The sequence below is a fragment of the Pelecanus crispus genome, chromosome 5 (assembly GCF_030463565.1).
Source record: "Pelecanus crispus isolate bPelCri1 chromosome 5, bPelCri1.pri, whole genome shotgun sequence".
Lineage (NCBI taxonomy): Eukaryota > Metazoa > Chordata > Aves > Pelecaniformes > Pelecanidae > Pelecanus > Pelecanus crispus.
Genome location: NC_134647.1, coordinates 73,201,880 through 73,229,107, shown reverse-complemented (window position 1 = coordinate 73,229,107; position 27,228 = coordinate 73,201,880). Strand labels below are relative to the sequence as shown.

The window sequence follows — 27,228 nt, the reverse complement described above, 5'->3', positions numbered from 1 at the left end:
ATGAAATAAAGGTGAAACACAGTATACACCTTTGATCATCTTTGTTCAGGAAAGATGAATTCTTGAGGTGTAGGAAGGTCTGGGAATGTTAAGGGGAATGGATATTCTGTCACAGGCTGATGACCATGGCTTGATTTAACCTGCACAGTAACAGCTGAAATGGGGTAAGGATTTCTTCCCCTAGTGCACACTCCTTGTCAATGTTATGGAAATGAAGCTTCTCAGAATAAAAATAATTTAATGAAAAGAACAACTGAGCATGAATTTGGCAGGTACTCTGGAAGGTTTCTTCTAAACATTGATGGGGGAAGGGTACTCTGGGGGAGCCTCCCAGCAGGGACCACAGGAGCAAAAAGCAAGATGGCTTTAAAATGGAGTGTAATCAGCCTGTGAACGGGATGGCATGATGTGCCTATGACAGCAGCAAATGCAGCTCTGCAGGAAACGTAGGATCCAGGCTGATGACCTGTTCGGATGGTTTCCAGCACATCCAATCACTTATCTCACAAATGCTGCAAGTCCGGCAAACTATAGAGCTGGCTGGACAGCAGAACAGATGATTGAGCAGTTGAAACAGCAGCGTGGCGCTGTTATAGAAAGTCATGTGTTTCCCTGGGTTGTTCTGGTACAAATACACATGCACAGTCAGCAGGAGCGTGACAGTTTTCTGCTCTTTCTGCTCAGTGAGGCTTGTCAGGTGTTTGTGTTAATACTGCTAGAGATGCAATGGTCTGCTTAAAGAAGAAGGTAAAATGTACAGTTTGAAGAACGGGTGAATATTCATTCTTAACTTTGGGAGGAGAAGAGGGTAAACATGGTGAGAAGCTTTTGATGCTTGAAGTTCTAGATTGCATGAAATACTGTCTGTGTGGGAAGAACATGGAGCTTAATTCAAGAACTGGGCCTCATCTTCCAGGTTGTTTATAATTTGGGCCCATCATGTCCAAATATCCATGTTTCTGCAGTGGGATAGATTTAACTCTGCAGAGTGCAGATGAGAAAACTTTATAGCTTAAAGGCCCTGCTCATTTATGCAAAGCAACAGTTTTCTTGGAAACAAAGATGAGGCTGTGAAGAAGGGAGCACATTGCAAATGTCGGCACCTCCTCGGAGTTTCAGTTGCCTTCTCTAGGGTAGATACTACATGTACATTTAAAGAACTGTTCTCCAAATGCTACTGTGTAAGCAAAGTCTCCCTCTGTTGGGGAGGAGAGAGAATGGCTTCAGCTAGAGCAAACAGTTGTTAGATGACTTTGTCCTCCTCATAGCACCACAGTACTTGAGAGTCCTTGGTCAGAGATAAAGCTCAGATGTGTACCAAACAAGCACTTGAACTTATTCCTTCCTCTGCTCCCATGCAGGCGGGTCTCAGCTGGAGGTGAAACTAGTGCTGCTTTGGAAGCATAACATGAGGATAGAGTACTTAGCTGTGACACCCTGGCCCCTGGACCCATCAAAGCGCAGCACATGGGTGGAGGTGACGATGGAAGGAAGCTATGACATTTTGCATGACATTAGTTGCACCATGAGGAAGCCTATCGCCAGTCTGTACCGCACTACAGTCATCCGACGCTTCTGGAACACGTTGCAGAGGTGAGCCAGACCATTCCCAGCAGTTTCCAGTATCCAATGTAACCAAGAAATTCCTTCCTTGGCATGCTGGGGCATGGTTATGCAGGTGGCCATTCCAAGCCAGGGTCCCAAAGGAATGTGCTCTGAGGAAGAGGCATGACTGGCGACAAGCTTGCCCGTCTAGCTGAGGAAAGACTCGAACTGGCCTATGACCTAGTCTGTAAGATTGCTTCATGGTGAAGGTACTGCTGCCCCTGAGTCCTGATCCTGTGATGCAAACCTTAACTCTGACTGCCATCCCATGGAGGTGGTGTGCAGCTGTGCTGCATGGTCACACTAGGAGCAACACTTCATGTCTCTAGGCCTGAGGGGCCTGTGGGTTATAACCATTTCCTGGCCAGGGTGACCGTTACTCCCTGCTATTTGGCACATTCCTTTTCTAGCACTTCATTCCCAACTCTGATCATCCTCCTTATATATTAGACTGTTACACTTGAATTCCCTTAACATGCTCTGCAATCAGGCATTGAATCCCAGCATTGCCCTGTAAAGCTATGTTGGTGTAGATGGGCTCCCAAAACATAGGGAGTGCTGTGTGTGCAGGCACTGGGCTGACTGGGGCAGCAACGGGGAGGGCGTGGGCTTTTGTGGCTGACTGCCTCTTCTCTTTCAGCATCAACCAGACAGATCAGATGTTGGTTCATCTGCAGTCTTTTGACACAGTCCCAGAACACTTCACCATTCCTGAGAGCACCAAGAATGGGGTGCCCCTCTTCTACATCCCCCCAGGCTCCACCACTCCAGTATGTTCCCTCTCTCTCCCATTTATTGTGGGATAGGTTGTCCCTCCTGCCTATTCTGTCTTGCACCAGGGGATGCTGAGTGCCAACAGGCAACCAAGATCTTCTGTAACTCTCAGGCTTCATCTCTTACTCTTTGTCCTGCTCAGTAACAGAGTTCAGGTGCAATGCATTCATTGCCTGTGAACATCCCACCCCATGCTTTTTCCCCTCTAGACTTCACCATATGTCTTTATTGCTGCAAGTACACCTCTAAGCCCCACAACAAGGCTCCTAAGCATGCTGTAAAGCCTTCTCCTGTAGTGATGTGATGTGTGAAACTGATGGGGAGACTGACACGCTTATCTTTGCCATGCTTTTTCAGTGGATATCTCATATGTGTGGAGTTGCTGCTGGCAGTCTTGTGCCCTGGCAGTGTAGCTCAGCTCTGTCAGGTGAAGATATAGGAAGTGCTGAATAGTTGTTGTTTAATAGGCTCATTGCTCTGAGCACTCATGTGGAAGGTGCAAGAGAGATACTTGTCATCTGCACAGCAGAAACTAAACGGAATATGAGCTAATAATTTCCACTGCAAAATTCAAACTCATTGAAGCTCACTGAGCAGCAGCGCTAGCATATTATCTGTTCCTTGCTAGCAGTGTCCTTGGCATTGGTAGAAGATGACTAGTAGATATCAAAGCTAGGGGAGCTTTTATTTAAGAGAACTATCCCTTTAATTTTATTGCTTAAGCCCTTCTTTAGGTTTGTCTAGTAAATTTTCACTATCTAGGGTTATGTATCCCACAGTATGTCTGAAGCATCCCATCTTATGGCTTACCACCACTTTATTTCTGTGTCAGCAGAATTGCTATAGTTGGTGGAATCACAGTGTTACCACACAAACATGTTAGAGTTGCCCAGTGCCACCCACTGCTGATACCCTATTTGCATGAGCACTCTCAGACGAGTTACCTCAGTGTTTAATTGCTCTGCTGACACAAGCCATATATCCCCTTCTCAATCAGAAAGCACATCATTACATATGCCATCTTTTCCATGGTTGATTTACATGATGATGAGTAGTTACATTCCGAATTAACTTGACATTTCAGGAACGTAATTTATTTTTGCTTACATTGTACTGCCTGTTTCAATGTGAACGCACTTAGTTACTCTGCTGAGAGGCAGTTACCAAAAGGCAGGGATGTGGCTAGCCTTCTAGGCTTACACAACTCAGCTGCTAGAGAAAGTCACGCTCTCTCTGGGTGGAACCAGACAGTGTCTTGCTGAATATTGCCCTGTCATTTTCTCAGGTGCTATCCCTACAGCACAGTGGGTCTGATTCAAGCCATTCCCAGTTTGCCTCCTACTGGAAGCCTATCCTTTCCATGGATGCCAACTTCTGGCAGAGGTGGCTGCACATGCATCGTATAGTCCTCCTTCTGGAGCATGACACGTATGTAACTGGCAGGGTTGAGCTCACGTGCGCAGTGTGGGCCAGCCTGGGAAAGCAGGGCATCCAGTTCAGTCCAGTTGCAGAGTTTCAGCTGTCTTGCAGGTGCCTATGGCCAAGGGAGGGGCCTCGCTACTGAGACCTGGTGAAGGGCGAAGGCTCCTTTATCTGAGAGGGACTCATTTATCTGAGTGGGTTGGGAAGTCATCTTTGTCAAGAGGGTGGGCTGTTCTCAGGAGCATAAATTGTTTCTCAAGTCCCTCTTGGGTTTGGATTTCCTGATTGCAGTGGGTGTGGACCATCCAGTTGGAGCTATCCCACATGTTTTTGTTTGCTGCTGGAAAACATCTTCCCCAAAAGCATTGCTTTCCTGAGGCTGGTCCTAGTTGCAGGGTCATATATAGCCATATACTGCATGGAGGGAGATAGAAACGATACAAAGGTGTGCTCCCTGCAAGGTGGAGAGCAGGATCCCTGTGTGCTCAGGGAGCGTGGCTCTCACCAACAGGCACAGGTAGGGGAGGTGCTTCGATATTGGCTGCTGTGGAGGAATAAGGATGATGTACCAGTCAGAGGATGAGTTGGAATGGGTGTAGCAAAGTCTCTGGGCTTTGGGGGCAGAAGAGAAACTGTGGTTCTTAAAATGACTTTCTGCCACACCCTACAGGCCTGTGCCCAAGCACCTGCACACGCCGGGCAACAATGGCCGCTACAGCACCATCCAGTGCCGCATCTCTCACTCGGCGCTCACCTCCTTGCTGCGGGACTGGAGCAGCTTCGTGCTGGTGGAGGGCTACTCCTACGTCAAACTGATACACAGGTGAGTGGCTCTGAAGCAGTCCCGTGTGGGGAATTGGGCGTATGGCCAGACCAAAGATCCAGTTAGACCAGTACGCTGTGATGGGCCAGAAGTAGATGTCTAGAGGAGACGATAAGAGCAAAACAAGTGGGTATGAAACCATGAGTATTCTGAACTGCTGCCGCTGCATTCCAGGCACAGCCCAGAGGGAGAGGGAAGCCAGCTGGGGGGTTTCTGCACGCTAGAACTGATGTGTGTTGCTGCCAAGTTCTGTGGGCTGTTGAGCTCTGTGGAGCAGGCCTCCACTTGGTCTGACACGACAGAGCAGCAAGATCCATGCTATTTCAGCCCTGTCTTAATCCCTTCTCCCTAGCTCTGAGGATCCCACACCTTCCTCGTTTTATGTGGTGCGGATCATCTCCAAAGCTCCCTGCATGGTCCTCCGGCTGGGGTTCCCCATTGGCACACCTGCACAGGCCAGGAACAAGGTGAGAGCTGGCCGGCTGCTTCATGGGGTAGGAGCAGAGCAAGAAGTTCTGAATGTGGAAGTGGTGGGTAGATCACAGGCAACACTGTGGGCAGGTGTCCTCTAATAACTAACTGCTATGTTAAGGCTTAGGTGGGTGTGAATTTACTGTAACAGAAAGGGACAGTTTGGACAAAGCTTTCTGTGTTAAGTCTATGAAAGATCTAAACTCAAAGACTCAAAGATCAATAGAATAGCTGGTCACATGAATGTTTTTCCCACTGTTTAATTCAACTGTGGGGCTTGAAATGACTCAAAGGTTATCTAGTCTACACTTGTGACCAAAGCACAATCAATACTGTCTGTCGGGAACAGCAGATACTTGTCTGACTCACCTCCAAACACCTCTGTGATGGATGTACTACGTGTTCCCTAGGCTATCTCCTTCAGTAGGTGATGAATTGCATATTTATATTGTATCATTTGGGCAAGGAGAAGTTAGAGTTAAAGTGTGAACAATGGCCCACATGAGCAGTACAGGGAGAGAAAAAAATGTAATACCCAGAAAATGTTTTAGAGATGCAGGTCTGCTAGGTAGACTTTTAATAACCTCTTTGTATCAAAAGAAATGGGCTGCCCTAGTCAGATGCAGGAGGTGGGGTTACTGTATAGACTGTTTCTGCAGCTCTCATGGCTGAGACGAGTCTTAGTGTTCCTGGGTAAAACAGTAAGTATCAGAAAGATGTCCTTCTATTAAGCTGTGTGAACCTTTTGTTATACACAAGAGGTTTATCATTAAACCTTGATCTTTTGTCTTCATGAAAGAAATCTTTAGTTTGTCTCACTTAGCTTTAATGTTAGATTAGTCTGAGGAGAAGCTGACAAGCATGGAAGGACCATCTTTTCTGAGATAACGAACCCAGATAGCTCTAAGTGCGCTGGCACTCTGGAGGATCTGCCCTTTCATGTCTTTAGGGGATCCAGTCTTTGGGCACTGGTTGCTGGGCCAACATGTGGGCTGGTAATGCCAAGTGACAGGTTTTATGAAGGGGTTCCCTCTGGCAGGTGTAAGTTAATACCTGTCTTCTCATAAAGGAGGTATAAGACAGGCACCATACCCTGCAGCTTTGGGCAAGCTCCAGATCATTGCAGCAGGAGCTATATTTAGATCATAAATTGTATGATACACAATCTTTTTTTTTTTTTTTTTTTGCCTGCCATAGGGCTGATTAGCTACCCAGTGTGGAGGATGGCAGTAGAACTTAGCCCGCCTTGTTTAAGGGGAAAGGTTTTTTGTGTTGAGCTGTTCAAATTTCTAGTATTTAAGGGAAGGAAAGCACCTGGTGCAGTCTGACTTTCAGAAGGCTTTTGGTGAGACTCTATACAGGGCACAACTGTAGAACTGGAGTAGGGTGTCATAAAACAGAAACTGTCTTAGGGAAAAAGGCAAGGAAATTGAAAAAAGTGTTCTGTTCTCATCAAAGCAGAAGCTGTTTGTGGTTTTCCCAATGTTTTTACTAGTTAAAGGGTAGGGAACTCATTAGCAGATAGGTAGCAGGTAGTGAGCTGGGAAAATCTGCAGATGGCACAAAGCTATTTGGTTTTCTCTGCCCTGTCAACCTATGTGCTTTGTGGACAGCTAAGCAGCACGATGGTGGCTGGAAGCCAGTATTGAGAACTGCAAAATAGTGCACCTTGGATTCAGGAGCTTAAACATGAGCAATTCTTCTGTGTTATCAGTATGAAACCACAAAGGGGACCCAAGTGGCATTGTAGTGCAGAAAAGAGCTCTGCTTAACGTTGGGTTTGGAGACACTCCTTTCCTTGAAAAAGACATAATAATGATGGGGAAAATTGCTGAAATAATTAGTGTTGAGGAGGGAGATGGAGAGCTGCTGTTCTCCTGTTTGCCTACAATGGTAATGGCAATTAAAACAAGTTGAACAAAGATTATGAAAGGAAACCTAACCATGCAAATTTCAAAGAAAACACTGGGGCATTGTAGGGATCAGATGCCAGTGTGGGTAGAACCATATTCAGAGCTGCTAAAAGCTAAAAAGAGTAATCAGGAAGTCATTTTGAAAGTATCTTGTAAATAAGTAACCTAAAAAATAACCTAAGCTCTTGAAACCTTTTACCATAAAGGTCTGGCACATGAACGTGGTAGTGGGGGAACACATCAGCTGTGGGGACAGTCTGGCTCTGTCTTACATGTGCTCGTTTACATTTACTGTAGGCTGTTGAGAAGAGGAGGAGGGGAAGAATGAGGGCGGGTACTCAGATGGCTTCTGTGGAGGAGGTGGCATGCAATTAATTTGTTTTTCATCAGAGTTATGGAAGGCGATTTCTTCAGCCTTGAAATTGTCTTTGGGTTTTTTTTTACCTTTCTTTTGCTTTTAAAAATATTTGTAGTTGTTAAAATGTGGACCTAAGAGCCTTGTGTCATCTTGATTTTGGTCTTGCTAGTGCCTCAGAAGTAAAATGACCTTTAACTCCTGCTCATCTGTATATTCAAGGAGTGTTCTATTCCTTTTAGTCAGGTTCTTGTTCTGGAAGCTTATTTTGAGTAGCTTATGTCTCCAGAAAAAGGTGGTCACATTTGCCTTTTCCTTTTGCCATGACAGATAGTGGAGGAGTTACGGGACCGAATCTTGCAGCTGCGCTTTCCCCACAGGGTCCAGAGCAAGGAGGCAACTCCAAAAGCAAAGAGAAAAATGTTTGGCAGTAGTTCTCCCTCCAAGTCTCCACCTGTGGCTGGGGCCCAGTCAGCCCTCTCAGACAGACCCTGCCTTGTTGTGCTGCACAAACCGTTGGAGAAGCTACTCATCAGGTAGTGGTGGAGATCCAGGCCATCAGCACAGCCTCCTTGCCCTGGGAAGTGGGAGAGAGGAGGGTCTGTGGATGGTGCTGCTAGTTGCAGGATGAGAGTGCTGTGAAGCTGGTGCTTGTTGGGGTGGGTTAGGGTTGCATGGCTGGGAATGGCAGCTGTAGTCTGTGAGGGCTGTGACTTGCAGCAAGGGGCCTTGCTGGACAGGCAGATTTGTTACTCCTAACTGATAAGATGCAGAAGTAAATTTAGTTACTGCTGTCTGAGCAGGATCCTGTGCTGGGCTAGTCATGTTCTGCTGCTGGAGGGCTCTGTCCTGGGCCCAGCGAGCAGGCTGTGAATCCAGACAGCTCTGGTCCTGAGCAGAGCATTCTTTCCACTTCAGCGAGCCACACTTCTGCCCTTCCCTAGGTATGAGAAGCTGCCTTCTGACTACCGAGCCCCCTTCATTCTCAACCTGGAGCATCCCCCTGTGTCTGGCCCGCTCACTATGGCGGCCAGTCGTACTGCCTCTTCCACCCTGGCCTCACTGTCCCGCTACTTCTATCACCAGCGTTGGATCTGGAGTGTCCAGTCGGGGCTGGCACCAGCTGTGCCCATCACCGCTGTAGCCCAGCTCCTTTCCACACTCACAGAGTAAGTTGCACACCTGAAGGGAGGTGCTTTCCCTAGCTAGTCCTGGGGACACAGAGAAAGCGGGGTGGATCTGAGGCCTTATTATATGTAACAGTTAAAGCTGCTGTGCAGAAGATTTTGGTCCTGTACGCAGCTTCTGGAGCTACTTGGGCCAGTGCTTTACCCAGTTCTGCAGCTGCAGTTGGGGAAAAGGAGAGTCCTGGAAAACATACAAAAGAGCAAGAGGTGTTACTGTGCCTGGAGTATGCTGATCTTCACATAGGCTGTCCTGTGCAAAGTGTCACATCTCCCCATTCTCTGTGTGTAGCTCTCTGTCATGGGAAGGAAGGTGTTACGGGGTGAAGGGTACAGTCATTCTTGTATTTAAAGCTTGCAGTATGGGTAGAGAAGTCCTCCATGTCTGACTGCCTCTCTGTTGCTAGGGTTCGTCTGTCAGAGGGCTTCCACTTTGCATCCAGCGGGGATGGAATTATCAACATGGTGCTGGAACTGCCCATACAGGTGAGCCTGGGTTCTGCAGTGCGGACACAATCCTTCATCGCTTCTTCTGAGGTGGATTCACCTTCCTGTGATGGGTTTTCCCATCCACTTCTAGCCCACACCCTTGACATGTACAAGGAGACCTGCCTCCTCCCCTGAAGTAAAGCAGCTTGTGGGTTGGACATTTTCCTGTCTTTATCTGCAGTTAGAGAGCTGCTTTACTGGTAGGGACATACTGTGCTGGAGGAGTTCTTGGGGCTGGGACAGGCTCCCTCTCTCCACCGCTGCTAGTGGAGCTGGGTGATGGGGCTGTGTTGTGTAGGGGGACACTGGGTAGGTGTGGGCTGTTGCTGCTGGCCAGGCTCATGCAGTGTCTCCCCTCCAGATTGACGGCTCAAGTGAGAGCAGCAGTGGCAGGGAGAAGCACACCTGTGTCGTCCAATACATCCTCTTTCCACCCCACTCCACCTCCACCAAGGACAGGTGAGGCTGTTGCCCTACTCCCAGGGAGGGCTGGCAGTGAGGTCACAGCTCCAGACTTGCCCTTTGTGGGCAGCGTGGGAAGGAGGGAGTCCTCCATCATCTAGTACAGACAACTAGCTGTCATGGATTGACCACCAGTTAGCTGGGGCTTTGCCTGCAAACCTGGGGTTTGTGTGGCTGTCCTCACAGCTCTGAGAGGAGCTGCAGTGGGCTGCTGGCTCTGTGCCATCTCACAGGACTTGCATTATGTCTTTCTTCCAGCTTTTCCACAGATGATGACAATGATACAGAAGTAGAGGCCATTGAGGTGGACACAGAACTGAACCTGGTCACTGAGTGCTGGGTAGAGCCCCAGAGTGGCCATGTCCACAGTACTGCTGAGAATTGGAAGCACCTCCATGGCTTGCCCTACCAGAAAATACCTAAAGCGGTGAGCCCCTGAAGTGGTAGGGGCATGGGCTCTTTTGTGGAGGGAGAAGGGTGTATTGCAAGTGCACCATAACACTGCAGGTGAATTATTGAGGGACAGAAGAGATGGGAATGCTACTAACAACAGAGCCGGAGATTTCTAAAAGAGGAACTGGGCTACTTGACAGAAAAGGTTTCTGAATTGCAAGGCAGTGGATGTAGTGCTGCTCTGGGATAGGTGGGGAAATACAAATTACTTTGTCAAGAGCCACTCCATTGGAGGGGAGCAGGCTGGACCAGAGCAGGGATTGCAGGTGCTACTGCCAGTGCACCTCCTGAACAAGGCAAAAAGAAGCTAAAGGGCTTGTGGAGAAGGAGGGAGCAATGAGTGAGACCAGGCCAAGTCAGGGGACGGGATTATGGGTGTTTCCACTCCTTGCTTTTAGACTGTTTTCTCTTGCATTTGGGGGTAATAATTCTGCTGCATACAGCTAAGCCTTGACTGCTTATTGCAGCTCTATCCCCGGGACCTTGCATGCATTGCCACCATGTTGACCTTTGAGTACATCAGCCAGTTGTGCCAGAACAAGGAGTGGGTCTGTCCACCTTCAGACACCAAAGCTACTGAAGGTAAGTCCAGCATATATATCCTAGAAGGTTTGATGGAGCAAGAGGCAGCTAGGCCCTGAATGTCTCAGGGCCTGTTAGAGGTTTCTGGAAGGTGGAACAGGTATTTTGACAATTACTTTCTAGACTTTGATGGTTGTGGATAACTTTGTTGCACTTTTGCTAAGCTGCCAGAGAAATGGCTTCATCCTGGGAAGGCCAAAAAAATATTGAGGCTTTCTGCCCAGGTTGGAGAGGCGATTAGGTGACCCTGCTTGAGCAGGGGGCTTGGACCAGATGACCTGCAGAGGTCCTTTCCAACCTCAACTGTTCTGTAATTCTGTGAGAGGGGCTGACTTCTGGAGCAGATGGAAGATGAACTCACCTATAGAGTGATGGAAACGGTATGCCTGGGTGGATGGTTGTACAGAAGTTGTAAATTATGTGAAGGAAGAGCTCCTCTGTTCTCAGTTACAAGACACAGTTTCCAGAGCAGTTTGTGGGATGCTTGCTTTCTGGTGGTCCTGTTCATCGCTGGACCCTCTGTGAATGCTCCATTAGCCCACAGAGATAGGGAAAGGGACCTTAGGAGGTCTGGTCTGTCCCCTTCCTTCAGGATAGGATTGTGTATCTGATCTGTCATGATTAACATAGTTTGCTGAGAACTGCAGGAGTATGTGGGGGGTTCACCCTTGTCAGGCAATCTGTTCCAGAACCTCACTATTTCTGCTTTCTTGTCACTAGTTTACCCCATCCTATATCTTTTGTTTGCTTGCCTTGCAGTGAATAACATAACAGATATTGGGTGGGTTTGAGGGAGCCAGGATCGTCCCAAAGGCTGAGGGCAGGACCTGAGGGAACCATATCGGTTCTACTACTGGATCATATCACTGGCCCTGTGGGAGGAGGAGAGGGCCAGGAAAGCTCAGGGCCTGGAGGGCAGAGACTCCTTCCTGAGGAAGAAGACAGGAAATGCCTGCAGGGATGTGCAGAGCCTGCCAGATGGGAGATCTCTCCCAAGAGCAGCAGGGTCCTTGTCCCTGACTACACTGGTAATTCAGGCTGCCTCTGGCTCCCAGCATGGTCATTGCTCTCCAGCACCGTTACCTGCAACACTGATGTTCAGTTTTTGTTCTCTGACAGCTCTGGGTCCAAGCTGTGTAAGGCCTCGTGGTGGCTCCCCATTCCTCCTTGTATTAAGGTGGCAATAAGCCCAGGACACTCTTACAGCGAGGTACCTCTCTGTAGGTAGCTCACAACCTGCTGTAGCCCTCTGGCAGGCTTTCCCTTTCCCCGCATTCGTTCTTTGTATCCCTCTGCCCTCCTAAGCAGAGGGAGTTGGGGCAGTGTTGCTGGGTACCTTCACTTGTGCTGCCTGCACTGCATTTAGGGCTGGCACCATGCATGTGGAGGTGACCTGGGAGGCAGGGCTATGTGGTGCCCACAGGCATGTTACATTCCCAATTCTTGTTGCAGATCCAGACATGGGGGCTGGTTTTCGAGTGCATGAGATCCCATTCCAGTTCAACCTCGTGAAGCTGTTGCCCAGATGCCAGCAGGTTGAAATGTTCTTCCTAATGCTGACAAAAGGTAGGTGCCTCTTCACCACCTGCCTCCTCTTGTCCTCCCTCCATGACTATGGGCACCCTGCTCTGTGTGTTTGTCTCCCTTGGCAGAGGCATGTGAGAGCTGCCATGCCTCTTTCAGTAGCTCAGTGCCGCTCTTCCCATCTCTCCAGCCCCAGGGCTGTCCAGGTATATTGCTGTCTTTCTTGGGATGATAGTTTTGGAAGAGTTGCTTTTGAAAACATTAAACCTAGACTGTTGCTCTGTGGTGGTGGTTTCTTGTCTTTAGCCCCAAACATCTCCAGAACAGTTACAGTAGCAGAATGAGTCAGTGCAAGGTAGCTAATGATGCTGGAACTCCAGGGCTTCCTCAGCACCCTCTAAGTCAGCCTTGCCAAGGTGCTGGGGGAAACTGCTGGCTGTGTGGAAGTGTCACTTTGCAAAGGGGTGTCTCCTGGGGGCCTGGGCAGGTGGTGGCTGTGGAGATGCTGTCTCTGAAGCTGCCATGGTTCTGTTCTCTGAGCAGAGAATGAGGAGGTGACCAAGGACTCTTCGTTTGTGCCCGATGAAATGCTACTAAACCTCTTCCATGGCTGCCTGCAGCATGACCTCAGTGACCGGGAGATCCCCATGGCTGATGCTGATCATGTGGCTTTCATGGAGCAGGTTCTGCAACGGGATCGTGATGGCCATCAACCCCCCTTCACACTCCCTGTGATCAGAGGTAAGGGCCAGGAGTGTGGCAGCAGTGACACCAGGAGCTAAGGTGTTTCAGGAGCCTTGCTTTCAAGTCTCTTCTTCAGCTGGTGTTTCTCAGGTGGTTTCTCTGTGCTCCATTTCAGAAGAAACCCTGAAAGCTTCTGGGACCCTGGAGCAGCAGGATGCTTCTGTATCCTATCATCTTGTTGGCAGCAATGGCACCAGGGATATGACTGGCTCCACAAGTACTCTGCAGGTACTGCTATGTTGCTGTCCTTCTCCTGAGCCCCCTTTGAAGGCAAGGCAGCAGCTCTTGAAGAGCAGGAGAGTAGAAGGGTTGAGAACAGATTGAAAGGCTGGTGTTTTCCCCATGCTTGGCAGCAGTTTAAGCTGTAGACTGTGGCTGAAGTCAAACAGGAATCTGGTAGGTGTGTGGGTAGTTGTACTCACCGTGGGCCTAGCCTGTTACAGCAGCACTGATGCTGTGCCGCAGATTGCTCAGAAACCATGAGCAATCACTGCCTGGAGGTCAGAACCAGCCCCAGCAAAGCTGGCTGAGCATCTTCTGTCTGTGTGTGCTGTGTTTCCTGGAGCCAGGCTGCTCTGAGAATGGTGCAGGGGGTGGCCAGGGTGATTTCAGCGCTGTGCCAACCAGCAGTCATGGAGGAACTTGCTCTTTGTGGTTGCTACCTGCCTCAAGGTAGGCCTGTGCCATGTGCTATGAGCTTATCCAGCTTCTGCTCTTTCATCAGAGCCTCGGCAACACAGAGCTGCCTGAGGATGACGTGACCCTGAGTGACACGATGGGCCCCTTTCCCCCACAATGGCGCTGTTATGCCAAGCTGGTCAACCCGCAGCATGTGTTCCTGACCTTCCTGCCAGCCACCTTCTCAGGTGAGGCCGCCTGGTGTGGGGAGTGAGAGGAGGTAGCAGTCCCAAGCACCTCCTCAGGAAAGCAGCAAAAGCAGAATCAGCTCTGGTAGGATGGAGAGAAAATTGAACAGTGGAGTCTAGACCCAGTCTTTTTGCACCATATGGCCAGGAATAGAGTAGTGCAAAGTGCTGAATGTCTTGCTCTTCTCTCCTCGGACATGTTGTTGCCCACATAGTGTTTTCAGGTAGGGGATGTGGCTTTGAGTCATCTGCTGGCTGCAACCATTGGACCGTTTTCCCAGTAGGTTGTTAATGAATGAAGTAAGGAGACTGCTAATGGGATGGTCTGGGAGAGTCTCCACTTCTGGGCATTGGCACTGGTCTGGCTTCCACTGAGCTGCTGGTGAAGGCTGCTAGGCTCAGCTAGATGTACTCTGTGGAGCTGTTCCCACACACAAAGAGGTAGCAGGGACATCTGCCCTCTTGGGAGTGTAGATGGAGGGGTTAAACTGTTCTCACTGGACAGAGGGTGATTTTATTTTGTTTTCTTCCAGATGTACAGAAGCTGATGGCTTGCGGGTTGGACAAACCTCCAAAAGAGGAGAGTCGATCTGGAGAGGATACCCTGGGACCTGTCTGTGCAGAGCGAGTCAGGGCTGAAGCTGAAGAAGAGGATGCTGCCGTGCCATTACCTACCCTCAGCATAACACCAGCCCACGGTACTGCCCTCAGGACAGCACCTTGCTAAAGTATTAATATTAGTATCCTTGCTATCTATTGCTACAGATTGGCGCAGGAGGAATAACAGGCTGCTGCAGCCTCTCAGCTCCTGCCTGGCAGTCAGCAGAGTCAGAGTCAGGGCAAGGGACACAGTGAAGCCTCAGCCAGCTTCTGTGATGTTCATGGAGGGGTGAGGGAGTGTAATGTGAGCTGAGTGCTAGTGGCCCAAGGCTGGCTCCCTGTGGGCAAAGAGGTTGTAGGTAGATAGAAGCTACTAGGAATGGCAGTACTGGGCTGCACTGGAAAGTCAGTGACTCTCATGTCATGATCCAGACTGGCACTACCAGCAGCACATTGTCTTACGGAGAAGGGCACAGGTCTTGAGGTATTTGGGATTTGATTGCACAGCCCCTGGTGCAGTCAGCCAGTCCTGCAATGAGGATGGAGGGTTGTGCTGCTGCAGAAGGTGGTGGTGAACAGTCATGGCTGCCCAAGAAGGGGATCAGTGTGGCCAGAGCACTGGGCTGAGTGGTTGGGTGCTGGGTGAGGAGAATGGCTCCTGAGGTTTGAGTGGCGAGAAGCTTGTAAAACCAATACCTACCTGTGGGTACTGCTGTGAGGGCTGTGACCTCTCAGACCAGGAACAAGGAGCCCATCAAAGGCCTTTATTTCAGGATTGTTTCTTTTGCAGAAGCGAGCCGTGACCCTGGAGAACAGGGTGGCCCCTCACGGAGAGATGTACATATCTCCTTCTGTCGCCAGAACTCGCAATCTGAGCTAGGCGAGTGCCGTCGATTTCGCTGCCCCATTTACATCTACAGCTGCTCTTTGGAGCTGTTACGAGAGCAGCTTGTCAGCCCAAGGGCACACCGTCCTCCGCGGGACATCTTTTTCAGGTAATACCAACCATGCTTGGTTCCTAGACAGGAAACAAAGGAGCTTCCTTGGCAAGAGTCTAGCTCTAGCCCTGCCTTACTCTCTTGGCTTGGCCTCTCTGCCTTATAGCAGCGCTGGCCTGTGCATGCCCTAGGGCCCTGCTTTACTGGCGCCAGAGCTGTGTATAGTCTAAAACATGCTTCATTGGTGCTGAAGGCTGCGGCTCCTCTTTTCCAGGTCCCAGTCTCTGGAACGTCCTCCTGCTGCTGCTTGGCTAGACCACAAGCATAAGGAGTTGGTGAGTTACTGCACGCTGCTGCAGGAGCATTCACACCAGTGCTATGTGAAAGGTGAGGAGCAGTATGATGGGAACTGAGACAGGGTTGAGGTTGGGCCTGGACCCTGGATCTTCATTCAAGAAAGCAATGTCTTCTTAATTTAAGAAAGCAATGTCTTCTTCATTTAAGAAAGCAATGTCTCATTTTTCTTGTGATCTTACACTGAGCAAAGAGAGGAGCTGTGGGACTAATCTCACACCAGGAGGGATTTAAAGATCATAGAATCATAGAATCATTTGTTGGAAAAGACCTTTAAGATCAAGTCCAACTGTTAACCTAGCACTGCCAAGTCCACCACTAAACCATCTCCCTAAGCGCTCCATCTACACGTCTTTTAAATACCTCCAGGGATGGGGACTCAACCACTTCCCTGGGCACCCTGTTCCAATGCTTGACAACCCTTTCAGTGAAGAAATTTTTCCTAATATCCAATCTAAACCTCCCCTGGCATGACTTGAGGCCGTTTCTTCTCATCCTATTGCTTGTTACTTGGCAGAAGAGACTGACACCCACCTGGCTACAACCTCCTTTCAGGTAGTTGTAGAGAGCGGAAAGGTCTCCCCTCAGCCTCCTCTTCTCCAGCCTAAACAATCAAGATGCCTCTGCCCACTCCCTGTGGGCCTTGCATAGGCTGTTCCTGGACCTGTGCAGTCCTGTGGAGGGGGGGTCCCTTCTTTGACTTTTTCCTCTCACCTTCAGGGTGGCAGATCCCTAGGCCTCTCTGGCATGAAACAAGCAAGCCCAGGCTAACATGTAGCATTAGGCATCCTGGCTGAGTCTTGTCTCCCAGAACATGCGCTGACTGTAACTCTGTGTTGGACTTGGTGAAAATCTGTATGTGGCTATTGCCTGAATCCCATGGCTTTGCATCCTTGCAATGGGGTGCTCAAGCACTGTGTTTGATCTGTAGGGCTGTTCAAGAGCCTTCAGCAGTCACACAGCATCAGCTCCCAGGACCTACTTACAGCCATGGACTACTGTGAGGAGCTGCTCCAAGAGATTGATATCACCAACTTCCTGTTGACTGTGTGCAGCCATGTCCGCTCATTCCGAGAGAGCCACCAACATTTCCGTATGCACTCCAAGACAGCCAGCTTCCAGGTGGGCAGCATAGAGCAAGAAGAGGAGCAGAGCTCTAGGGAACGGGGTGTCTTGGTCTCTGAATCAAGGTAGGGGCCCACCTCAGTCTTGCTTCTGTTCTTAGCATTAGTCCAGGACAGATCTTTCTTCAAGCATCTTCTACTGCCTGCTAGAAGGAATTTTGTAGGGCAGGGTCGAACAGAGCCATATGTAAGGACAGACATTTCCAGTGGGATGTCCGCTTGGTATGGTGTCCACCAGGACCTTCTCTTTTTTATAATCTCTGGTGACATCCATCCTTTTGCTTTCTCTTGTAGTCTTAGCTCATTACTATCCCATCTGACCTGAGCTGGAGGGCAGTTTGTCTGCAAGTAACTCTCAGACTTGTTGTTTCTGGAGAAATTATGCATCTCCTGCTGCTTGACTCATTTGAGTTTGCTGTTGACTCTGGTGAAAATGACAGGATTGTTATCTCTTTTGGTTTTTTTTATCTTTAATGAATAAAGTGTCTCTTTTTTTTTTTTTTTTAATTAAAACTCTGGAAAAAAACTCACAAGAGAAATATCAAGGCAGGATTCGAATATGCTTGATGCTAAACTTCTGTCCTGCTATTCCTTAGGGTATTTCTGAGGTTTGTATTGCCTCTGGAAACTTAAGGAGGGGAAAAAGTACTCTATTGTGCCTTAGTGTCTGTTGAAGAAACACCCTCTTTAGGTCCTTTGTCCTCTGTTTGTACTTGACTATCCTCAGTTCCTTTGTGTGAATTTACTAGCATTTGTTGGGAATCCCCAGTCCTATTTCTTCTTATACTCTAAGTCTTCAAGATGAGGCTATGGTTTTGAAGAACACTTAGTGCTTGGAAAGTCAGATGACTTCTTCAGATGCTACTTTCCCAGAGAAAAATTGTGGGAACTTTTTTTTGTTTATAAGATATTATGAATCACCTATCCCAATGCAGATTGTATAAACATTACTGAAGGACATACAGCTTGTGACACATTGCACCCAGATCTGCCATATGTGTTACTGATTTAAATACCTGGGGAGTACTTTGACCAGATGACATCCCACTCCCCGTATTGTTTTTTCTGAGTTTTAGGAACTGATTCTGTCATGGAGCTGCTGAGTGAGAATGGGCCTGAGCTTTGCGCTCTGCTCTGTGGTGCCAAGACACCAAGGGGTGCTGGCGTGGTGCTATTTTCTATCAGGTGCCCTGGACTGAGTGTTGGTAATTCAGATTGCTCCAGGCCTGTCCCTATACTTAGCCACATGTCTCTGTGTCCCAGGGAGGGTGTGTAGTGTTGTGTAGAGTACCTGGCCACAGGATCAGCACGGTTAAACTGCCTCTGGCCTGGCTTCAGACAGCCTGGGCACTTATCTGGGTTAGTGGGTGGCAGGAGGGTTTCTGGGGCTGTAGGTGTGGTGGCTGTGTAAGTCACATCGTGTTTGCACAGATGAGGTGTGGGGAGCTGTGAGGTGGGATGCTTGCAGTGTAGATAATGCATACAACTATTCCCATTTCTTGATTTGCCTGTCTGACCTGTCCACAATCCTGTCAGCGCGGAAATGGAGGACTACAGTGAGCAGGACTCCCATAACGTTGCTAGCCCCACAGAGGAGCCAAAGAATATGGGCACCAGTTGCTGTTCAGAGTTTCCCCTCTCGCTGCTGGAAATTGGACAGCCCTGCCAGGCACACCCTGACTTGCATAAAATTATCCAGGTGAGGAATGTGGGAGCTCAGCTTGGCTCCTGCAGAAGGGTAGAGTGGAATGTCTGCTTCACATTTGGGACTTCTCTTTTAGGAAAAATTCCTGGAAATTGGAAGTTTACACTTCAAGCCAGTGCCATCAAATCCTCACTATTTCTTCTATTGTCCACCATCAGCCAAGAAAGAGGTAGGCATGTTGCTGCCCTGGCAGGCACCTAGTCCTTGTGGAGGGAAGTAGCTTTGCTTGGTGTCAGATCTGGATTTGGAGCTGGCAGACCCATGGGTAGATTGAGCCCCTGGGAGGCCCATCAACACCCTGCTTCACTGCCTGGCATGGTTCTAGTATCTGCCCTTCCTCTCTCCATCTCAGGAAGAGGCATCTCGGGATCAGGCAGACAGGAAAGGCAGTGAGGACATGGAGGGATCAGAGGCAGAACTGGCAGCTGAAGAAGGTAACATTTGCTGCTCTGTCCTGGAGAAGAAAGTGTCTGTAGTCTCACTATGGTGATGCCTTTCAGAGCTTGATTGTGTCTGGTGGGGTCTCTGGGGACATGGGGCCTGGTTTGTTAATGAGCAACCTGTGTCAACAGGAACTGTGTCTGGGTGCTGCATTGCCACAGAGAGCGACCCAGAGCTGGAGGTGGAGTACCGTGAGAAGCTGGAGCACGAGTTCCCAGATACAGATTCCCTCTCAGACTCCAACACAGTGAACCAGGATGATGACTCCTTCAGCGTGCTGGGAGGGGACTCGCTCAATGAACAGGAGTTCCTGGAGCATGAGATGCCCCCGCTCTTTGTACACCTCACCTGTTCAGTGAAGCTGCGTAGCCAGCACAGCTCCATGCCCGTGCAGTCCCTGCCAACTTGTCTAGGTAAGAGCAAGTCTTGCTGTGAGGTCAAAGAGCAGTAGGGCTTCTGTCAGGTCCCTGCTGGGTGAGCAGCCCCTGGAACAAACATGCTGTGTCCTAAACAGCAGTCCCTCTGGACCAGCCCTCCCTGTATGGAGCCCCTAGGGTCTCCCAGCATCAGACAAGGGCTTTTTTACCAGGTCACCCACTTGCTGTGGGATTAGTTGTGGAAGGGTGAAATGATTGTGGAGGATGGTGGCATTCTTGAGCCTGTCCAGGTGTGTGGGACAGCCACCTCTTGCAGTTGCTTTACTTGCCACCAGGCTGTGTATGTGTGTAAGCAGAGCTGTTTGTTGCTTGATTCCCTTGTCTGTCGTCTCTCCTCAGGGGAAGTTCTGGGCTGCCTGGAAAGCTGCCAGGACTTGAACACCATTGACCTGGGGGACCTCTGTGTGACCCTGGATATCTTCGTGCTGACATTGCCCCTGGAGATAGAAGTTGTGAACGCAGACATTCTCCACAACAGGTAAGTGGAAAGAGGCCCAGTCATTCACCCACTGTCTGCCTGCCCTTCCCAGCCAACCAGTCTCAGTGCCTCTCCATGTGCTGAGACTTGGGATTGTCCTTCTCACAGAGCCTCCCACAGCCCTAAGAAAACTAAGATTTTTCCCAGGATGGGTTCACCTTCTCTAGAGATCCCTTTTCCCTCTCTGGAGCCTGTGTCTGTTTATCCTCTCTGGCTCCAAAGCTGATGCTCAGCTTGCTCTCTCTCCTGTGGCAGATGCACCTCGGAGAGCAGCGTGTCCTTCACACGCTCTCCAGGGCAACCATCCTCTTTCCGCTCAGATGAGGATATCATGCACAACTTGGAACGGCTCCCATCCACAGGAGATGAGAGGTATGGCACTGCAGATCTAGCAAGCCCCTCATGGGCTCCTTTTGCTGCCTAGGAGCTGCACTGTGGTGGCTGCACAAATGAGAATGACTGGTTGATTCTTCTTCTCCTCTATCCTAGGCACCCTGCACTTTCCAACCTCCCTGGAGTGCACAGGCAGGCTATTGAAGCCACTATGAATGAGGTAAGCTAGCCTTGCCTACTTCTTGCTTTCCGGCTGGAGCAATGTGGCCACAGTGCACAACTGCTGTTCCACACTTCCTAGCCTGCTCCAAGCTGCAAGCTCTGTCAACTGAAGTGACTTCCAGGCCTTGCTGGTATCACACAGGCCATTGGCATTGTGCTCCCCAAAAGTGTGGGATTACCCTGACAAAATTTTTACTGCAGTTGGGGTGGGACAGACCTCTCTTTCAAAGACCTTTTCTTAGGTACATTCAGAAGGAGATGAGGGGATGTAGGTGATGAGAGGGGCTGCCCTCATCCTGTTGGGACTTGGATCAGAACTGGGGCAGCTGTGCAAATGCTGGTCACCTAGGTCTTGCTCTGTGTTTTTGCTGTGCTCAGATTCGCTGGCTCCTGGATGACGAGATTGTGTCTGCACTGCGCCACTCGCAGGTCATCAGCACCTCCATCCTGCACCGAGTGGCCACCCACATCTATAACTCCAAGGGGCGGCCCAGCTGCCACAGCGAGGTGGTGCTGCTCCAGTTTGTCTTTGGACCTGAGCACTCTCTGGAGAAGTTCAAGGAGGTAAAGAGAAAGCCCTGAGGCAGCATCATACACTTAGCTAGCGGGATGCTTATTCTTCCCTGTGTTGCAGGAGTTCAGAAGAATGGCTCTGCCAGGCTACATGCTCAATGCAGAAGGCAGTGACTATCACTACATCTCCATCAGCCGCCTGCACTCCAGGCGGGCAGCTCCAAATCCTTCAGGGACACCCTGCTTGCAGCAGCCAGCTGGAGGGGGCACCAGGACAGCCCTGGGCCAAGCAGGACAGGAGGGGAGCAGCGAAGCAGAGGCAGAGGGCTCTGAGCTACACCGTGCAAGCTGTGTCCTCCCAGAAGAAGCCCAGGGTCTTTGGGGGTGGCCAGAGAGTGAAACACACATTGTGCCAGACACAGGAAACCCCATACGTGGAGGGAGCCATGCACAGGATGAGGTGAGAGACACTGAGGTGGTCTGTTGGTGGGAAGGTGTGGGACACTCTGGTAAAAGAAGGTAGAAGGATGCAGGAGTATGATTGGACTTTTTTTGGTGCCTGTTTTTCTGGTCATTTTTCCAACCTTGGCTTGTGTGCAGGTCCCAGGAGAAGTGCCGAGCCTTGAGCAGAGCAGAGCACCTGGCCACGACTCCCTGGAAGAGGCAGCTCTAGAGACAACCATACAGTCACTGCCATCCTCATCCTCTGAAAAGGGCAACAGCGAGAAATCGCCATTGGTGACACCATCTGCAGCAAGCCTGGCTGAATCCGTAACACAGGGCAGGGAAGGTAGGAGCTGTGAATGCAGGCAGGATGTACTTCAGCCTCAGGAACTTCTAAGGGAAGGGCCCTGTTTTGGCTGTAGCATATGAAACATGACCGCTACTCCTGTTCCAGTCCTTAAACACTGTAACTGGTGGTGTTGCACTGTTGGTCTCTTCCTCGCCAGGGCGCTGGCAATTCACTGCTTAGCAGTAACCAGGGTGCTAGGCTGTGCTGCCACACTGATACCCCTGATGACATGAAGTTTCTGGTGGCTCCAGTAATGGCTGTGAGAACCTCACTCTCCAGCACTGCCTCCCCATGGCCAGCACTACCTGGTTGTCCTGTGGTGTAATGTTTCTCCAGCAGATGGGTTGTGCAGAGGGGCTTAGCAAGTGCTCTTATGATCAAACCCCTCTTCTCTCTGCAGGCTCCAGCAAGCAACGTCCCAGCCGCGTGCAGAGCCTTGTGTCGAGCCAGGGCAGCATGGACTCCGACCACCTGGGTGAGTCTGCTGGGGCAGGGGTGACTGACAGCGTGCAGGCAGACACTGGCAGTGACAGGATAGTGTGGGGGCATGGGGGACTGTGTGCCTGGGCTGGGGTGAGCCCTGAGGACAGGGCTTGTGAATGGCTCTGATCTCCTAGAGCCTGCTGAGACCGGGGAGGAGGCTGGCTTGCCAGGCAGCCTGGGACTGAAGCGAGGGTATGTTGCAGGTTACGATGGAGGAAGCAGCGACTCGGAGTATGAGGAGGCACTAATGAGTGACCAGGAACCCAGGTGTCCCCTCATGCCAGATTTCTGGCTCATCATAAAAATCCAGCAGGACCGAGTGGAGGTCTATTACCACACACGGTAAGGAGGGTCCCGCTGTCTGGCCACAGCTTCTCTGCACCAGGACCTTATTGCCACTCCCTCATCTCCAGACAGGATCTCCTTCCTGACCCATGTGGGTGGGGAGCTCAGGACTAGACTGCTGCTCCGTAAGGGGAAAGCAGCCACCCTTCCCCACTGCGATCCGGCTCCCAGCGCACAGGGACAGGCACTATTCAGGTGCTCTGCTGACCCCTCTCTCCCCTTCCCTGTAAAGCAGCCTGAGTGTGGAGAAGGCAGCATCAGCAGAGACAGAAGAGGAGCAGCCAGGGGAGTGCCAGAGTCTCAACCAGGTGGTGGTGAAGAAGATCAGTGAAATCTGCAGGGTTGTCAATCAGGTAACAAATCTGCAGAGGGCAGGGTCAGAGCTGCAAATCATGAGGTGGCTTAGATGAGAAGGGACCTTTGGAGGTTGCCTGGTCTGGGCCCACTCAGAGGAGGGCTGGGGGAACTGGTGGAGTCTCAGCTTGGGGGTCAAAGGAAAAGGGACTCAGTCCAGCCCTAAGCCCTTCTCCATGCTGTTTTCTGTGGGCTGTGCAAGCAACAGAACCAATCTTTTCTCATCCCTTGCAGCGCTTGCTGCTGCAGGACCTGCATGACAGCCACATATGCAACTCATTACTGGTGGCAGAAAGCGAGGAGGACATCTGGAAGAGTGAAACGCCCTATACTTCATACAGGCAGCGTGTCATGCCCACAGATGGTATGAATACGCCCTTGGCCATTCCTCAGAGGCAGTGCCACTGTCTGCCCACGGGTGACTAAAAAGATGGTGACAGCTGTGGCCCCAGCTATGTCCTATGTTCTTTGTAGATTACTCTGTAGAGGAGAGCTACCAGCCCCGGGACTACCTTGCTGCCACCATGCAGTTCATGCCAGGGCACTTTGCTTGTGATGTTGTGTGGAGCACGCTCATTCATGTGCATTCACGCCTCAAGATGGGCCCCAACATGGGAGTCTCACGAGGTGCGTACTGCCCAGGTTCCCCCTGATTTTGCGTGTCAAGAGTCTGGCTTCTGGCTGGATTGGCACACCAGAGGAGGGTGTGTGGGATAGCTAACATCCCACGTTGCCCACAGCTATCCAGGCGCTTCGCTCGGTGCTCAACGCCTTCTCTGTGGTGAACAGGAAGAATATGTTTGTCTACCAGGAACGTGCCACTAAATCTGTTTTCTACCTCCGGTAAGAAGCCAGCGTGACTTGTTGGCCTGACCCTGCCCTGCTACATGCATTACACCAGACTGAGAGCTCCTTGGGGCAGAAAGTGGCTGCCCAGCCTCAGGGACCCTTCTGTGACCCAAGCGGCAAATATCTGATTTTTTTTTAATGAGTTAGAGTCACATCAGGCCAGGCCCCTCCTGCTCTCCCTGCGCTAAACCTTTACATGGGAGGGAAAAGGATGATTTTTTTTGAGGGAGCCAGAGAGCAATTTTTTCCACAAGCTCTGTATCATAAGGACTAATCCTCAGAAAGTGCACAGGGGAAAGCAAGGAAAACATGGATCTTCTGTGGAGGTATGATGCTGTCGTCCTTGGGAATGGAGTCTGACATGTCTTTCTCCTGTATTCAGACTGACTGAAACCACCTACAGTGGGAAGGTGTGGGAAGCAGAGAGTGGCCTTAGTCCAGCATCTCGCTCGCTGGCACTGACACGCAGCCAGGAGCCCATTTACACTGAGGATCTAACGGTGAGTCTGCTGCTGTCTGGGAGTGGATGTTGGTGCTCTTGATCACAGGAGTCGGGGGAACTCAGTAGTTCCCTCAACCTGGATTTTATGTAGGATAAAACTGACGTTACAGATGCATGGAGTGGGGCAGCAGTGGGTGGGTTCTGCCTGACCTTGCTGACAGCCCGAGACAATGATGTATCTAGAATTCATATGGAAACTGTTTCCATGTGGCTGGTTTTGCTTCTCCAGGGTTCCCGTTCCTCTCTGGACACAGCCTCGTGCCGTAGTGTGGACTCTTCCCGTCCTGTGGGACAAGTAGACAGGCACATCCAGCTGATGGTCCATGGTGTTGCCCCAGCAGGTAAGAGTTACAGCACCTGGCAGCAGATGGACTGTGCTGATGCAAAGCAGAGGAATAGAGCTCCAGTCCCTGCCCTCTTTGCTTGAAGAGCAGGGGAGGTATCTCCCTCCGGGGCAAGCTGCTCGTCCTTAGCCCGGAGCTGCTCTCCATTCTGTCTGGATGGGAATGTGAGGAAAGGATCCGTGGCCCACAGTGAAACCTCCTGCAGACAGGGTGGTTTATGCCAACTTTCCCTACGCAGCAGTGCATTTGTCTTTGCCTGCTGTACCAGCAGTCTTTTGTGATCATGAACGGGTAGAAAAAGATGCCTGAAGAAATTGATGGTGGGGAAAGACGTTCCCTGTGGGAAGTGACTGTGAGGGTGGTACATGCTGAACAGGCAGGGAGGGGTGGCTGTGGTCATTCTTACTGGATGGGGTGAAAAAACTGCTTGTACCTCTGCTTGCTTGTCAGGGCCTGAGATCACAGATGAGCTGGTGAAAGTGCTGCGCAGACGCCTGGATGAGGCCACCCTGGATATCATCACTGTGATGCTGGTGCGGAACTGCAAGCTGACCCCAGCAGATGTGGAGGTACCTCACTGGATATCTATTCTGTTCATCCCAGAGTCCATAACACTTTCCTACTTTTTGATCTGTCTCAGCCCCTCCAGCCCCAGGGCAGGGAAGGCCAGGGCAGTTTGCTGCATCCCATTCCTTGCTCCAGTGCTTGCTCAGGCTAGTGTTCACTGAGGCGTATACTGTGTGGGTACCAGGGTAGGTGGGAGATCCCCTTTTCTGGGGTTTGCAGCATGGCAGGGCCTCCCTGGGAATACCCCTGGAACACCTGCTTGCATCTGTCTCAGGGTGCTGTCTATGGACCTGGGTTCTGCCCACCACAGTCTCCCTTCGCATAGCCAGCTGGCATAATTTGGATCAGTATCAGAGCCCCAGGGCATCCTGCTAGTCTCAGCTGAATTTTAAAGCCTTCTCTCTGCAGTTTATCCAGCCCCCTGGGACGCCACCCACAGAGGTCCTGCAGTTTGCACTGCCACCCTCTGCCCTGCCTTGGCTGCATGCAGTGGCCTACTACCTGCGCCAGAACCTGCTCATCTTCCTGCACACCCCAAAGTACACAGACAGCAATGTGGAGCACCACTTCAAGGTGAGGGAGGCTGTGAGTTGGGACAGCAGTCTGCCCAGCTTCCACCTGCTGCTGGGGGCATTTGTTGGGGGAGCTCAGTCATTATGTTCCCACCTCTGCCATGTAGTGTCAGAGAGGAACTGACACTGAATACTGAAGCCTGGAGGAGTTTCACAGGACTATAAGCAGGTCCTGTTTGGCCTGGTATAAACTTGGACAGGCCTTGCTTTGATACAAGTGGTCACTTGCTGTGCAAAAAGCAGCAGCCACAAAGCTCATGCCTGCAATCTTCTCCCAGGAGCATGGGAGAAGACCCCCTTGCAAAGCTGAGCTTGGCTCCTTGCATGGCTCCCTCAGCTGTAAGGACTGAAACATCAGGCTTAATAGAAGTTTGGGAGCAGCTACCCAGCCCCTCAGCATAGCCAGAAAGTGAGGCCAGATGTGTAGTGCCGTATAAGCCTGCACAGAGCTTTAGGAGGGTCCTTCTGCCAAACAGTGGCCAAGGCTGTGCTGGCAAGTGTTTTAAGTAGGTCTGGATTGCTTGCTACAGGTCTGGGGATGAGCTCTGCACACATGTGGGCCTCTGCTTCCAGTTAAGGCAAGTTCTCTAGTCTCTGTCACTGCTCTTCCTTGCTCTCCTTAGCACTACTTCAACCACAGTGGGAGCATCCCTGACCAGGATCTCTATCTGTACAACAAGCCAGGCGGCCAAGGCACTGGTGGCAAAGGTACTATGCTCAACTCATTCCTGAAACAGGGTATGGGGCTGCGTGTTGGAGAGCCGTTTCTCCTGTTGGAGAGCTCTGAGTGACTGAGGAGAGCCAGTGTCAGGGCAGCATGTTCCTCTGATGGCTGGGAGGTGGGCAGGGTGTGTGCTTGGGGGACTGCATGCCCTTGCATGTGTGGTGGAGTGAGCCAAGGCCTCCCACAGGGCAACTTGCTAAACTTGGCCTGTTGCTGTAGGAAGCAGCTCTAGGTTGCAGTAGCTGTGGGGGAAAGACACAGTGAAACCTCAGTAAGTGTGGAGCACAGAGGCTCTGTGGGGCTGGAGCGGGGAGCAGGGACAATTGTTGCTGGAGCCTTGCCATGAAGGGGTAGCTGAGCGCTGCGTGTAACTGAGCACAGACTGTGGGGGCAATATCCTCGCTCTTTTCTCTGGACTGCTGGAGGAGGGATTGGATAGGGCCCATCCTGCAGCAGGCTGTCATGTCATGTTTTGTCCAGGCCATGTGGTCTGTCACCTGGCTGTCGTGTGTCTTGTGTCCCTAGTGCACCATCTGAATGTTCTTCTGTTATGTAGGTACCATGTCGGACCTTGTGCAGCACCTCTTTCCACTCTCCCACTTCCAAGGTAGCACCTGTGGCTCAAAGTATTACTCCGGTTCCCTTTCCCGTGCAGCTCCCTGGCCCCTCCAATCCCTGCTGTTCTTGTTTTCCTCGTGTTGTGGCTTCAGCTCTAACTCCTCTGTGTGTTTGTGTATGTGTGTCCATTTAGCTGAGCCTCCTCTTTCTTGCTGGCTGGATAAATGAGCAAACAGAACCTGCTGCCCTGAGATGGCAGCTCTGCAGTCCCTGGCTGCTGAGGGTCCGTGTGCTGCCCTGTTAGCTTGCAAGCAGTGAACTCCAG

The 27,228-nt window shown here is 50.7% G+C and overlaps 1 protein-coding gene across 5 annotated transcripts in view; it reads left to right on the top strand.

The window, feature by feature from the left end:
• SZT2 (SZT2 subunit of KICSTOR complex) overlaps positions 1-27,228 on the top strand; it is a 59,643-nt gene that overhangs the window by 11,981 nt on the left and 20,434 nt on the right. For 2 of the 5 annotated variants that reach the window (XM_075711461.1, XM_075711465.1), the window contains exons 10-49: positions 1,362-1,593; positions 2,246-2,375; positions 3,665-3,807; positions 4,472-4,624; positions 4,977-5,091; positions 7,694-7,899; positions 8,308-8,532; positions 8,955-9,033; positions 9,398-9,495; positions 9,757-9,925; positions 10,419-10,533; positions 11,986-12,099; positions 12,601-12,798; positions 12,917-13,029; positions 13,526-13,667; positions 14,201-14,365; positions 15,058-15,262; positions 15,480-15,592; positions 16,491-16,749; positions 18,220-18,382; positions 18,465-18,557; positions 18,741-18,822; positions 18,961-19,242; positions 19,606-19,744; positions 20,000-20,116; positions 20,234-20,297; positions 20,678-20,863; positions 20,934-21,272; positions 21,413-21,602; positions 22,006-22,080; positions 22,292-22,430; positions 22,666-22,786; positions 23,022-23,151; positions 23,262-23,414; positions 23,528-23,630; positions 24,019-24,136; positions 24,368-24,479; positions 24,933-25,051; positions 25,458-25,622; positions 26,245-26,329. In XM_075711461.1, the coding sequence (XP_075567576.1) occupies positions 1,362-1,593; positions 2,246-2,375; positions 3,665-3,807; positions 4,472-4,624; positions 4,977-5,091; positions 7,694-7,899; positions 8,308-8,532; positions 8,955-9,033; positions 9,398-9,495; positions 9,757-9,925; positions 10,419-10,533; positions 11,986-12,099; positions 12,601-12,798; positions 12,917-13,029; positions 13,526-13,667; positions 14,201-14,365; positions 15,058-15,262; positions 15,480-15,592; positions 16,491-16,749; positions 18,220-18,382; positions 18,465-18,557; positions 18,741-18,822; positions 18,961-19,242; positions 19,606-19,744; positions 20,000-20,116; positions 20,234-20,297; positions 20,678-20,863; positions 20,934-21,272; positions 21,413-21,602; positions 22,006-22,080; positions 22,292-22,430; positions 22,666-22,786; positions 23,022-23,151; positions 23,262-23,414; positions 23,528-23,630; positions 24,019-24,136; positions 24,368-24,479; positions 24,933-25,051; positions 25,458-25,622; positions 26,245-26,329 (5,949 nt within the window). The remainder of the gene's footprint in view (positions 1-1,361; positions 1,594-2,245; positions 2,376-3,664; positions 3,808-4,471; positions 4,625-4,976; positions 5,092-7,693; positions 7,900-8,307; positions 8,533-8,954; positions 9,034-9,397; positions 9,496-9,756; positions 9,926-10,418; positions 10,534-11,985; positions 12,100-12,600; positions 12,799-12,916; positions 13,030-13,525; positions 13,668-14,200; positions 14,366-15,057; positions 15,263-15,479; positions 15,593-16,490; positions 16,750-18,219; positions 18,383-18,464; positions 18,558-18,740; positions 18,823-18,960; positions 19,243-19,605; positions 19,745-19,999; positions 20,117-20,233; positions 20,298-20,677; positions 20,864-20,933; positions 21,273-21,412; positions 21,603-22,005; positions 22,081-22,291; positions 22,431-22,665; positions 22,787-23,021; positions 23,152-23,261; positions 23,415-23,527; positions 23,631-24,018; positions 24,137-24,367; positions 24,480-24,932; positions 25,052-25,457; positions 25,623-26,244; positions 26,330-27,228) is intronic. The other 3 variants (XM_075711462.1, XM_075711464.1, XM_075711463.1) reach the window with 3 other exon arrangements.